Genomic DNA, 13,792 nt, shown 5'->3' on the forward strand with positions numbered 1-13,792 from the left:
ACACACACACACACACACACACACACACACACGTCTGCTATCTCTAATCTTCTCCCCTTTCCTGTTCTCAAGTTGCTGAAGCTTATCTATGAGAGGTATCTGTAGTCTTATTTAATATTCCTGTGGACCACCAGGACCCTCCTTGGGCTTTGGGGTTGGGGTGGATTTGCTAGCAGAGGGCCAAGACTGAGAAATCCAGTCCAGGAGGGTCTGTCTTTGTCCCTGGCTACGGTACAGATGGCTCTGTACCAGAGCTGCCACTGGTGAGCCTGTCTAGGTTTGCTGATGCCTGTTTTGAGCATCCTGTGGTGCTTGGATTCCCTGCAGAAGAAGCACTTTGGATGCTCGTTTTAAAAGGTATTTCCTTGGACTCCACTCCAAGAGTCAGAATTTCTGGGGCTGGGAGCGGCTGTGTACATTTTAGCAAGCTTCCCAGGTGATTCTGATGAATGCACGCCTTTGACATAGTATTAGATCTGAGTTTCTGGTCCCTAGAAACATCAGCTGGAATAAGCTTGCCCACACTAGGTATGTGAAGAGACTGGAAGGTAGATTATAAGAAGGACAACAAAGTGAGATTTGGATGATCAAACCAAGCACGACATATTGTATAACTCCACTATCCATATCAGAACCCACTGTAGTCCACGTAACTGGCACTGACTGGGTTTTACAATGGGCAACCTACACAGCTGTACCCAGAAGTCCTGCCCAGACCCCTTGGCCCTTCTGATTCTATCAGGACATTTTACATCTCTACTCTGTGGTGGGACAGCCCAGGCCCTCAGTGAGGAGTCTACATAGCTGTGCTTATAGTCCTTGTATTGATCTGAGTCAGGATGCTGTGTGTCTCTGGCATGCATAGGCCTAGTCCCTCTCTGAGATTGGCCAAGGTTTCAGGGTGGCTCTGGAGGGATCTGGGCAGGGATTGGGCTGGTTCTTACCTGCAAACTGCACTTGCTTGGACAGTCTCTTCTTAGAATCGGGAGGTGAAGTTCCTGAAGCTATTGGGCCCGGCTAGGGCTCCCAGCATGTTCCTATCGAAGCCTTGCTGCAGGAGAGAAACATGAGCTGTTTGATTTATCCTAGGACAAAATAGCGTAGGGGTCCCCGCAGGGCCAGCCACAGCCTTCCCGTAGCATCCTTGGGCTCATGAAGTCTCTGGACGTGGTATGCTCTGACCACGGTGTACATGTGTCATGGCTTAACAGACTATTTCAATGTGCAATCAGACCCAATGCCGTGCCTGTCCAGGAGGTAGTGCAATGTGTTTTGGTTTCCACCAGCACACGGGAGTTCCCTACTTGAATTTGCAGAAACCTGAGTCAGGGCCTGAACCAGTCCTCTACACAACCACCAAAATCAGATTAAGATGTTGCCAATGGTTCTTCTTTCTGACTGCCTCGGCCTGTCTTATTTTAAATTCTGGCAAGAGCTCTGGGGCAGGGAGGCCAGGCCCAGAGTTTCTCAAACTCAGGGGCAGGGGCTGGTGCTGGAGTGAGAGGCCACTGTGCTATGAGGTTCTGTTTACTTATCTGTTCTCTCGCTGGCAGCTCACCAGCCCCTGAGCTCCTGCTGGGTGGAGACAGGGTCTCATTCCTTTTATTTCTTCTAGCATAGAGCAAGTGCTTGATATATGTGTCAGAGTGAATGAGGATAGCAGTCATCCACCAGGGGTGGGGACAGGGGTGACTTGAGAAGAGGGCCCTGGTGCAGCCCTGAGCTCTGAGGGCCAGGTCAGCTTATGGCTGATCTATGAGAACAGGAAGGGAGATGACACAGGGGATCCCAAACAGCAAAGTCCCAGGCCTACTGAGTTTGGGCGTGGATGACATGATGTTGTTTTTTCCCCCCTGCAGATTTGCTTGCTTGCTCCTGTTGAGCTTGGCTGAATTTGGTGGAAAGAATGCAGGAGTGAAAAGTTCTGGATCCCAGCCTCGCTCCTGCCCTGACTCGCTGAATCAAGACAAACTCTTTAGATTCTGATTCCGTAGTCAGCAAAAGGGACAAAAGCCATGTGACCTGCCTCACCTGTGCTGTGACAACCTAATTAATGATGGATCTGAATGTGCTTTGGGAACAGAAACCTTGACCTAGATGCTGCCAAGGCTACTGTCAAGTACCACTGGAGAAACAGGTGGAGGCTGAACGGGGACACTGGTTCCCAAAGGACAGCACAGAGGGGAATTCACACAGAGAGCCTAGGAAGTGGATTCCTTGTGTGTCTTTAGGCCAGGAGAGGGCTCTGTATTTTTGGATGAGTTGAAACCTTTGGATCATCTTCAAAAAGATCAAGGAAGTGTCACCCTGCCCTCCTTACTTGTCTCCCCACACCCACCCCTGTGTCTATCTGGTAGCCGCCACTCGGCCATGCCCACCCTCATGGTGGTATTGCTCGAAAAGAGGGTTGGTTGGCAAATGGAGAACAAGGGCCACTGTCCACCTTCATATTTCCCACTCATCTTGGACCATGGAGACTTCCTAGGCCCCCAACTGTCTCCGTGCTCTGATAAAGGAGAAGTGTCCCTCCTTTTTCCCAGGTTGGTCTCCTGTCCTCTTTGTCCCCCATCCCCTCCATTCTCCCCCTCTTTGCCCACTCCCTCTCCTCTAATGACAGACACACTGGGATCCCCTCTGTCTTTCACAGTACTCTTTCAATCTTCCCTGTCTTCTTTCTTCTTGGGACAAAGTGCAGTGAGGGGCGCCTCCTATCTGTGCCCCCTCTCTCCTGTCCCCATCATGGCCACAAGCCCCGAGATGCTCCCCTTGCTTTGCCAGCAGTACTCTTTGAGGTCCCCAGAGACTTCTGAATTAGCAGCTAGCCCCAGGGCCTATCCCAGTTCTATCCTCCCTGTCCCCTCCACAGCACTGGGCACTACTCTTCTGCCTCTTTCCGGAAACTTGTGCAGATCATCCTGCTTCCCTGGCCTTCTTCCTTCTTGGCCCTCAAGTGAGGGTCTTCATGCTTCTCTGCCCCGGTCCCCCAAGACTTCTCCACAGGCAGGAGGGGCTTGCCTCTTCTCATGGTATCACCAATCTGTACTGCAGCTCCAGCCTCTGCCAGGGTCCCACTCCACTTCCGCCAAGCCATCCAGATCCAACCTCCTACTCCCACCCAAGAGCCTCCTCCAGCTCTCGCCAGCTGATCTGTGTCTGTTGACGCAGCTGCAGTGTCTCCAAGCCTCAAGTGCCATCAGCACTACACTGCTACTTGTGCCTTCTCTCCTTTATTCCCACCTCCCCACGGCCTACACCTCAGCCCAAAGAATGGCTGTGCAGGAATGGGCGAGAGGGTCAGTGTGCGATGTCTCAGAACACAGCCTGACGGAGGACTCGGGGCCGCTGACGCTGGGGAGTTTTGAGGACAGTTAGGGGCAGGTCACCCTGGACAAGCAGAGCAGCCTCCAAGGTCCTCTTGACCTCACTCATTGGTATGGAACTAGTTTTTCCAGGGCTGCTTCCATCATGAGACCCTCTACGCAAAACCTCGAGTGGTTCCCCAGTGCCAAGTCCAAACTCTGCCTGAAATTGAAGGGCCTTTGTAATCAAGCCCAAACCTACCTCGCCAGCAGAGCACCCGTCATGCCCCCAAGTGACTCATGTGCCTTTCATTTTTCTGCTGAACAATCCCACCCCACAGAGGAGACTGTGCACATCTCCTCTGCTCTCCACCCGCTTGCCTGCCCTGGTTGATCCTGGGTCCAGAGGTTTGGACAGAGCATTGATCAGGCTCATTGCGGGGCAGGATCTCCTGCTCTGACTCTGGGGCAAGCCTCACCTGGGTGGGTGGGCAGGCCAATCCACCTCCCGCTTCTTGATCCACTGGGACTTTGGTACAGGGTAAATGTGGGAAGAGCCTCATCAGAAGGGGCTACTGGTGTGGGTGCTTACCTGTCTGAGGACACCCTGCAGCTCCTTGCTGGACCACATGTCAGAGAGGAGGAGCCGGGCAGCTTCTGAAGCCTTGGGTGAGGCACTGGGAAGGTGGGAAGTGCGTGTGTGAGATGAGACTCCAGGAGACACAAGAACACCCTCCGCCCTCAACCCTCCCTTCCAGGTCTTTTTTTTTGGGGGGGTGGGGTGGCTGGGGATTGAACCCAGGGCCTTGTGCATTTAAGGCAAACACTCTACCAACTGAGCTATATCCCCAGACCCCTTCCAGGTCTCAGAAACAGATGTGGGGAGGTCCCAGGGTGCACAACACTGTTGTGCCTTGTCACTACACAGTGGGTACAACCTCAGACCCCTGCACACCTAGAGGTACCCCCGAGGCCACAAGCTGGTAGTGGACTCCTGTCTTTAGACTTTTGTCCTGGGAAGATAGCCCATGGAGCAGAATAAAGTCCCCACAGAGTTGGGTTTAGTGCTCCATGCTTCCTGCCAACCCTCTAAGGATCCATTGTCCCCACATATCACCCAGTCAAGAAGCATCTGCCTCTATCCCCTCTCCTGAGGTCTGGAGGCTGGACCTATACCCCATAAAGCTCAGCTTCTGGACCTTCTTTCCCTGGAGCTCCCCACCCCCACCTCCTCCATCCTAGGTGCTTTCCTGCTCCATGTTTGTTTCTACTGTTCAGAGCCAGGGGGGGACTGTGATGTGGGGCCAGGTGGGCACGGGCACCCATATCCACCCTGCCCACCTGCTGCGGCACAGGTTGATGATGTTGTTGAGCATGCTACTGGAGAAGTACTGCTTGGCCATCTGTGGCTGTGAGGTCATCAGGTTCCTCACGGTGTAGCAGGCTGAGGTCAAGATGTCTTCGGAATTGCTGGTGTTGCCAGTATGGCTGGTGAGGAGCCTGGTCACCTCTGGGAACACTTGGTTCCCTGGGAGAGGAAGGGATGGCGTATGGGGTCAGGATTGCTAAGAAGAAGAGGGGCTGAAGGGTTCTCTCTGGGCCACAGTCCTGGGTTGCCCTTAGCCAAGTTCTGAGCAAAGTGACCCCTTGGGCCTTAGAGCCAACTCCAATCCAGATGGGATCTCTGTAGACTTGCCCCCCTCCCTGCCTCCTCCCAGCTCCACCCCTCTCCTGGGCCAGCTTCCCCTCAGAATGCTTGCTCTGGAGAATGGTTCAAGGGTGACCTTCCAGTGGGCTCACTGTGTCCTCTCTGGAGGGGAAGGTGTGGGCGCTCTTACCCATCACTCTGTGCAGCATGGGATGGCGGGACATGTTGCTCAGGAGGGAGGCCCCGGAGCGAACCACATCTGAGTTGCCAGATTGCAGGAGGCGGGCGATTTGTGGCAAGCCCTTTTCCTTCAGCCCAATCAACTGGCTCATGCCACTGGACATCTACAAGAGAGGGTCCCAGGGAGGAGCTGGTTTGTGGCTTCCCATGCACACAGTCGGGAGGGGCGGGGGGCAGCCAGTCCAAACAGATGCAGAACCTTTCTCCTTCACAGTGAAAGCAAGGGCAGAGACTCACAAATTGCTTCCATATGGGTGACTACAGACCTGTCCTCCCTTTCTGTCTCTGCTCCCTGCTCTCAGGGAGAAAAGCCTACAGCCAGGTGGCTGGGAAGAGGAAGCCTCATTTCCCTCACTCGGGGGGATCCAGAGTCAACAGTGTCACCCACCCCACCGTCTCAGCTCTGCCTTCCTAAAGAATCTGCTCACACAGAACTGCATGTTCAAGAGCATTTGTCACTTAAAAAATGGCTGTCATCTTCTTCCAACTTCCCTACCTCTGCAGGATTCAATCCATATTTGTTGAGGGCTTGCCAGATGGGGTTCCCTGGAGGGAGGTCAGCTCACCGAAGCCTCAAAGCAACAAATGCATCCAGACGTAACCTGGTCTAGGATTGTTTGGGGTCCTCAGAAGCCCCAGCTCCTCCCCTCATGGTCAGGGAAGCTTCCTTTACCTTCAGTTGCCTGTCCACTTCCCTCTCACCCTAAGTAAAACTGGGGAACACCTGTCTCCCTTCTCCTTCTAAACACTCCTAGTTTGCAAACAGGCCTCCTCTAATCCCACTCCATCATGTCCCTCAAAATCTATTTGATTTCAACCCTATACTATAATATATGATTCTGTCACGTATTCCTCTGGATCCGTCTGTCCATGTCCCAAACTCCCTCTTTTTCTACCTCTATTAATTCACCAAATGGAGATTCCTCCTATTAGACACATGTTGCACCTCTGTCCCTGACACCAAGCAGAGCCCAGGAGGCCAGGAACTGCAAGGAAAAGGGGACCATGTGGGTACCAATAGAATCCAACAGGCTGGGCCTGCCCTCTGAGCCCCATCCCAGAGTTCCCAGAAAGCGAGGCATCTTGGCCCTTGTCATTCCCCATGTCCAGCCCAGGGCTTGGCACACACTAGACTCATGTCTGCAGCATGAAGCTCACAGCCATTTGTGTTTGATAGACTTGGCCAGGAACACACTGGTGGGAAAGAGCAGAGCACCCCTGGAGAGCGGGTTGGAGGATTGGGGAGGAGCAGAAGGGAGGGGGCTCTCCTCACCAGCCCCTTGCTGGCTGTCAGGTTCTGCAGGGCACCTGCGCAGGCCTCCAGGGTGGCATCTTTCTTGCTTTTGCCCATGAGGTTCAGGTAGGTGCGAATGGCATCCGAGTGGTAGAGCCAGCTGCTGCCCTTGGGGTTGGTTTCTTCTTCAGGAAGGGGACAGTCATAGTTGTTGTTCTGAGGACAAAGAGTGGGTCAGCGTGGAGCCTGGTGAGGGGACACAACCTGAGACTCCTGCCTGTCCCCCAACCTTGTGGAGCCTGGCGGGAGGCTGTGGCATGCCTGCCGAGGCAGGGAGCCTGGACACCACCCCCCCACCGCTTTCCTCTGTGCATCCGAGCTTGCCAGGGAATTGGGGAACGGGCCAGGGAATTGGGGAACGGGCCAGGGACGGTCTCCTCGGGGTGGAGAGCATTCCTGATGTCCGGGAAGTGCTCTGGGCAGCCCGGGTTGACCTTCCTGCTGTGTGAGGCTGCTCTGGGGTCTCACAGCAGGATGCTTCCTCCCTCCCAGAGTCCTAATGTGGGGCTGACCTACCCTGGGCCCACAAGGCTAGTTCAAGACCTGGCTTCCGCAGCCATGCCCAGTGGAGGAGGCTGACCACCCCTCCACAGCACCCTTTATCCAGGAGGCTCAAGAGGTGGTGGAAACCAGCACCAGAGAGGGGTCAGAGTTCTTGGCTGTCCCCAATCCTCAGGGGCTAAGGAGAAGTCAGGGGAGACTGAGGCCTGCCGGGGGGAGCCTTTGCCCTCGGGGCTGATCTGGGCTCCTACAGATGCCCTTCGCACGCAAGACGGAGCTCCCAGAGCACAGCAAGTCCCAAGGCCCTGGCTTTGGCAAGGGCATGTTCCCTAAGAATGCTTTTAGGTGGGATGGGGCAGCGGACCTGGTGGAGTGCTTGCTGGGTGGGCCCTGGCTTGATCCTCACCATCATCTTGTCGCTCTTGTTGCTGAAGCAGCCGGTGGAGGACTTCTCCGTGTAGGCGTTGCGGGTGTTATACTCCAGCTGGCGGTAGCGGGTGGGCACCTCGGCATCCAGGCGGTAGGAGAGGTTGTGCAGGATGCACATGCAGTTCTCCACGGACTGGGGAGTAAGCAGAAGCAGGTGCCTGAGCCATTGCTCAGCCCCCCGTGGGCTCCTGGGCTTCCTGACTAATCAGACAGTGGCATCAAGGGATAGGAGCACCATCGCCCCCCATAGCCTCAGTCTGGAAAGGGCTCCCTGGGACATGCCTGGGACTTGGACTTGGACTTGAATCCTACTTCTTTTATTTCCTGGCTGTTTCAACTTGAGTGACTTACCTCACCTTATGGGTCTCAGTATTCTCAACTGTGAAATGGGACTAAAATGACTTCACTGGGCTATTGAGAAGATAGTTGGCCCTTCAATTATCCTTGGGCTTAGCCTCCATGGATTCAACCAATCATGGCTGAAATTATGTAAAAAAATATTGCATCTCCACCGAACATGAACAGATTTATTTCTCATCATTATTCCCTAAACAATACTGTATAACAACTGTTTATGTAGCATTTACATTATATTAGGTGTTCTAAGTAATCTATAGATTATTTAAAGGATATGGGAAGAAAACCAGGCACATGCCTGTAACTTCAACCACATGGGAGGCTGACGCAGGAGGATTGCAAGTTTGAGGCCAGCCTGGGAAACTTAGAACCTGTCTCAATTTTTTATAAAAAAGGGAGATAGGGCTGGGGATGTAGCTCAGTGGTGGAGTTCCTGTGGGTTTAATTCCCAGTATATATATCTATATATGTAGATATACAGATATATATGAGATGTGCATAGATTATATGCAAATACTACACCATTTTATAAAAGGGATTTGAGCACCTGTGAATTTTTTATCTTTGGGGGTCCTAGGAAGATCCCCTAGGGTGTTACTGTCCATGGAGAATATCTACCATGGGGTCTTACACACCGTAGGACACAACAGACCAGAGTGTTTTATTGCTATGGACAAAGTGTTGATGGGCATACTGGGTGTTGAGGAATATGGCTGCCCTTCTGGAACAATCTCCTTCTCGAGCAGCTCCAATTCCTTTAGGTTCCAAAGCCCCGCTGCTTTCTCCTGCTCCCTTCCCATGAGCACGCCTCAGCCTCCGTATCCCAGGTGCTAGAACACACCGATAGTGAGGCCCGGGATCTGGGACTTCACAGCAGCTGGCCCCCATCTTTGTCCTTTGCCTTTGGTGTACCTCCGGGCTAGGACTCGGTGGCCACAGACTTGACCCCCTAATGAGGCTTGGGATCTGAAGGAATCTGGCTCCTGGGGTTTGGGGGTCATATGGGTCTAAGGGATCTTGCATGCACAGAAGAAAAGCACCTTGTCTGCAGGAACCAGGCCAGGGAACCAAGTGACAAGGCTCTCTCCTGAGACCCTGTTGTCCCCTCCAGTGGAGGGAGCAGGAGATAAAATCCTGCTGTGATACCCAGCTGTGATGCCCAGCCCGTCCCCTGTGGATGTAGGGGACACTGCAGCCCACTGTCTCCCTGACTCCTGAACCACTGTCCTTCTTCAGTGGCAATGAACCAGACTTGGTTTATCTTCCCTCATGATGTATCCTTTCTGTTTTTTCTGTTATGTCCCAAAGTCCAGGCAGGGCAGGAAGATGGCCTGCTGATGGCCTTTTTGAAGGCAGTGGAAGGGCAGCAGGAGCAGGCGTCTCATTTCAGGAAAAATTTTGAGACCCTGGGAGCGTGAGTGTGTGTTCCCAGAGCTGCCAATGGGGCTCAGCATCACTGGTGACAGTGTGGCCCCCAGAGCCTGCCTTGTGTGCAATGCCCTTGCTCCAGATGTCCTCTCTGCTGCCCGAGACCCCAAGCTACTGTTCTGTCAGTGAGCCAGGCCTCAGAGGCACTCAGAAAGTGCAACTCCTGACTCCTTAGATCTGGGAGACAGAAAAGTCATGACCAGGAGGCCAAGAGCTGGCCTCACTGATTCCAGTTGTGGCCCCGGGTTTTACGCTCTGGACAGAGAACAGGGGCTGGGTCTAGAAGTCAAGGTGTCACCAGGGCTGCACTCTCACCTTGTCATCACAGCGGCTAGCTGCCACACAATTCTGGACGTAGGCCATGAGGGAGTCAATGAGCCCCGAGTAGTTCCGCATGGTCTGGCGGCCTGCGTCGGCAGAGCTCAGGTTCCTGCAGAAGAGAACGGGGAGGGCAGGAGGATGTGGGCAAGGTGGGTAAGAGGACAGGGAGGGAGGTGAGGACAGTGTGGAAGAGACACACAGTGGGGGACAGGGGGACAGCACACGGGATAGGGTGGAGGTTGGGGGTTGGAAGTAGGAGGAAGAAGGAAGGACACGAGAAAAGAGAAAAAGAGTGAAGAGGGGTAAAGAAACCCTGCTTGGATCTCTGTGAGGAGTTGGATGGGGACTGGAGCTCAGGGGGGCTGGCTGGGGACACTGTCCATCAAATCGCACTCCACCCCCAGCTGTAGCTCATTCCCAAGCACTTTGGGCCCTTCTGCCTGGCGTATATGTGTGTGTGTATGTGTCTGTCTGTCTGTCTGCTGTTGTTCCCAGTAGCCCTGGAGCCCTCTAAAGTCCTTAATTACATTGGCTTTTCATCCCCCTAGTCTCTCTGCTCCTGGAGGCTTGGAGAAGCACGAGCCAGCTGCACCCTCCACTCTGGGGGTTTCTCAGCAACTGGGGAAGACACACCCCACTAGAGCAAGGTGGGACCCTCCAGGGAATGTCGCTCCTCTGTTCCACACTCTGCAGCAGCCCCCACCCCTGGCTTGCAAACCTCTGCTCTGAGAACAACCACCCCAGTCCCCTCCTCCAGCAGCCCCCAGGGACTATGCCACACCCTGGTATGGAACTCCGGAAATGTTGGGCAAAGCAGTGCTGTCCTCGTGCCAATGAACATGGCAAGTGGTTTTAGCATCACAGCTGGGAAAGTGACTCATAAGCAGCCAATCAGCAGACTTTTGTCTAAAAGAACACTCTTCAAGATCGCACAAGAAATGCATTTTTCCGAGGCGGAGGAGGATGAAACGGTGGAACCAGTTTGAATACTCTGATCCAGGTGTTTCTACCCTTAGAGTTCTATCTAAGGTCCTCTGTGTCTCCTCAGAGGAGATTGTAGGACCCTGAGCCTGATCCACAGTCAGGGAAGGTAGCAATGCCGGGTCCGTGTCTTGGAGCCAGCCCTTGAGAGGCAGTGCTGGACCAGATACTAGGTTCTCTGAATGCTGGCCAAGATGGCGCTGCCTCCAAGAGGGTCAGAGACCAGGGCAATAAGACCCAAGGACCTTCTTCTCTTACCTCAAGCAGCCTGTGGCATTGAAGAAGACCTCAGGATCCACCATTTCTCGGGACATGTTGCTGTTGCCATCACACCAGCCCGAGAAAGGGATGATGACCCGGTCGGCCAGAACAGGCAGAGCATCGGCCACCAGCTCCTCCTTCAGCTCATCAGTGGAAGACAGGTTCCAGAGCAGCCCTGGGGGTCAGAGATGGTCAACTCAACACCTGTGGGCTCCGAAAAACTTGGAAACCTTGGTGTCACTCCAGCCTGGGCTCTTCTAGCAAATGGACCCTGCCAGTAGGCTTGGTCGATCCAACCAGTTGTTCAACTCTTTCATGAGCCGATTCTCAGGGTCCTAGGTAGTCTGAAAGTACTTTGAGGGACAGGAACATCCAAGTTCTCTTTCTAGGTCAAAATTATGCCTATGGAAGGTGACCATAATATAGTTGATTGATTGGCAGTTTTTCATGTAAATTTTAGCACTCAGAATCTTCTTTTTTTTAAAATATTTATTTCTTTGTTTTAGGTGGACACACTATCTTTATTTTCTTTTATGTGGTGCTATTTTCTATGTCTGAAAGTCATTCCAGAAAAACTCATCAGTTATCACTCTACATGGTCTTATCTTCCCAGTCCAAGTGAAGGTCTTCACGGTGACCTTTCTTACACCCCACCTTGAGTCTAGGGATCAAGCCTTCCTCCCCTTGCCCTCCAGCCGTGGACCATGACCTCCTGTGGATGTGCACACCATTTGGGGTCACCACTGGACACTACTAATATGGCGAGGGCCTGTGCCACTTTTCCCAGACAAATCTGCAAATGTGCCTTGGCCTGGCCTGGAGGGACCGGCCTTCACCCCAGCTGAAGGCCATATCCCACAGTCTGGCATGGTCCCCTACCAGTCAGTTGTTTCTGGATCTCGGTGCTCCCGGTCTTCCTCAGGAGGTTGACGGCTTCACGGATTCCATTCTGCCTCCGGGTCTCCAGCTTGTTGGTGGTGCTCCGGAACACCAGGTTGCGCAGGGCCCCTGCGGCAGCCTGCTGGACATTCTGGTTGGGGCTGCGGAGAAGGTCCACCAGCTTGCAGATGCCTCCCAACTGATAGACCTGCAGAAGAGTGCCATGTTGTCCGGTCAAGGGAGGGAGGCCGAGCCACTCACTCTCTGCTTAAAGCAGATTTTTCCCAAACCAAAAAAAGAAAAGTCTACTTTAACTTCAGAAATATACAAATCAACCAAAATAAATTAGCAGCAAAAGGTGATGGCAACAAACCTAGGCCAGAAGCCAGAAGACCTGGACTCAGGTCCCAGCTCCCTGACATCCTGACTGGAAGACCTTCAGCAAGTTGCTCCTCTTTCCTGAGCCCTGTTTTCCCCTCTAGAGGATGGTGGTGAGGGTTAGATGAGATAAAATGTCTATATGCCTCCCTCAAAATCATAGGCAGAACACAGATATGGGAGATCTTCCCATGGACCCAAGGAAACGCTTTCTTCTTTGGCAGAAATTTTGATGAAAGTAACCCTGGCCTCTAGGAAACTCAATATCCTTGGGCTAAACTGCAGAGTATATGTGTCCCCTTTTCAACGAGAGAGAGAGAGAGAGAAACACTCTGGGGTAGGGAGCCGTCATGTTCTTCAGTGAAATTTGAGAAAGGGGATTTCTGTTGAACTCATGGCTGTCAGTAAAGGGTCTCTTCTGTGACCAGTGGAGGAAATGTACTTGCCTAGTGTCCACTCAACAGAGGACATTGCTGTGCAGGTTAAGATGCCAGGCATACTCCTTATTCCTGGCAGCTGGGCAGGGTGAGAAGAAGCCAACTGTACCTACCCCCACCTGCCTCCGAATGCAGGGTCAAGCTGATACACCCAGGCTCAGCTCCCACCTGCCAGAGTGGAAAGCCTGCAGCCCATTACCTGTTGCTTGGCAGATTCATCCTGGAAGCAGGTGTGCTGGATGTAGTAGGCCCCGATGGCCTGGTACTTCTCGTCCTGGGAGCTCAGATACTGCACGGCCTTGGGGATGGTCAGCCCACTGCACTCGATGTCCTCACTGCAGATCCTGCGAGGAACATACAGTGGGGGTGTGTTACGGGGTGAGCTGGGAGCCCTGATGAATGGGCCCAGAATTCTCCCTTGCACAGCAAGCAGCCACAACCTCATCTGCCTTCCAGAGGGCCAGAGCGAGGCCCTCAGGCCCTCTTGGAGAATACTTGCTATGGAACAGCTCCCCCAGACAAGGGGCAGGCTCACCCACTGTATTTCCCCCTTGTGGGAACATTGGCTCTGGTGAGGCCCTGGTCTTGGGTTAAGGTCCAAGCAGGCCATTTGATTCTCCCATGAGCAAAACTCCTATTCCCTGAGGGTAATCTTTCCACCTATCATGCCTTCTGTCATGTTTGCACCTGGTATTGGGAAAATGGAAGAAAATGGCTGTGAGTTTATTCATCCCTTCTTCCATCCATCCATTCATCCATCCATCCCCAAGTGTAACTGGCTCTTCTTACACAAAAAGAAACTCACACCTCCTTCCCATCCTTATGGCCACAATTTCCTCCTGATCAGGATCATTCTCAGGGGATGGTCACTAGAGACCCCCCTAGTTGTATCCCTTTTCCAAACTCCTCCAACCAGCACATTACAGCCCTTAACAAGAGAAGTAGTTCTAAAACCCTGTCCCCTGTATTGTTTCTTAGTTCAGATACCATCAGAAGCTTCTCCACACTGCAGGTTCAAGTTCAAACTGCTTAGGCGGACATCCCAGGGCATGCATTAGTTTGAGCCATAGAAGATGGCTGATAGTCCACTTTCTTTGAACTGCAAACCAGAAATTGTATGTTTTAACCTCCTCATCTGGAGGATGATGTGATCTTTTGCACACCATGGCGGACCTACTACACTCCCCCTTCTGCAAAGCCTTCCAAAGAAGGATCCCTTTCTCCTAAGAACCCCTCTTGCTCCTAGGGCCAGAGTCACAGGCAGTCTTTCCTGTGTCCTGAGTGTGTCCTGCTTCCCAAGAGGTAGGTTTGCTGAGGACAGGGGCAAACCTTCTGTGAT

At 53.0% G+C, this 13,792-nt stretch overlaps 1 protein-coding gene and 1 non-coding gene across 2 annotated transcripts in view; both read right to left on the minus strand.

Annotated features, from left to right (window-relative positions):
- Positions 1 to 976: 976 nt before the first annotated feature.
- Positions 977 to 13,792, minus strand: part of Pkp1 (plakophilin 1) — a 43,719-nt gene continuing 30,903 nt past the window's right edge. The window contains exons 4-13 of the mRNA XM_076831973.1: positions 12,653 to 12,797; positions 11,639 to 11,846; positions 10,757 to 10,934; positions 9,512 to 9,626; positions 7,389 to 7,544; positions 6,461 to 6,637; positions 5,138 to 5,291; positions 4,641 to 4,827; positions 3,892 to 3,976; positions 977 to 1,051 (exon numbers count right to left, since the gene is read on the minus strand). Coding sequence (XP_076688088.1) covers positions 977 to 1,051; positions 3,892 to 3,976; positions 4,641 to 4,827; positions 5,138 to 5,291; positions 6,461 to 6,637; positions 7,389 to 7,544; positions 9,512 to 9,626; positions 10,757 to 10,934; positions 11,639 to 11,846; positions 12,653 to 12,797 — 1,480 coding nt within the window. The remainder of the gene's footprint in view (positions 1,052 to 3,891; positions 3,977 to 4,640; positions 4,828 to 5,137; positions 5,292 to 6,460; positions 6,638 to 7,388; positions 7,545 to 9,511; positions 9,627 to 10,756; positions 10,935 to 11,638; positions 11,847 to 12,652; positions 12,798 to 13,792) is intronic.
- On the minus strand, positions 4,077 to 4,156 carry Trnal-uaa (transfer RNA leucine (anticodon UAA)). Its single transcript has one exon. It is a non-coding gene; the product is annotated as a tRNA-Leu (tRNA).

The sequence above is a fragment of the Callospermophilus lateralis genome, chromosome 13, assembly GCF_048772815.1.
Source record: "Callospermophilus lateralis isolate mCalLat2 chromosome 13, mCalLat2.hap1, whole genome shotgun sequence".
NCBI classification, from domain to species: domain Eukaryota; kingdom Metazoa; phylum Chordata; class Mammalia; order Rodentia; family Sciuridae; genus Callospermophilus; species Callospermophilus lateralis.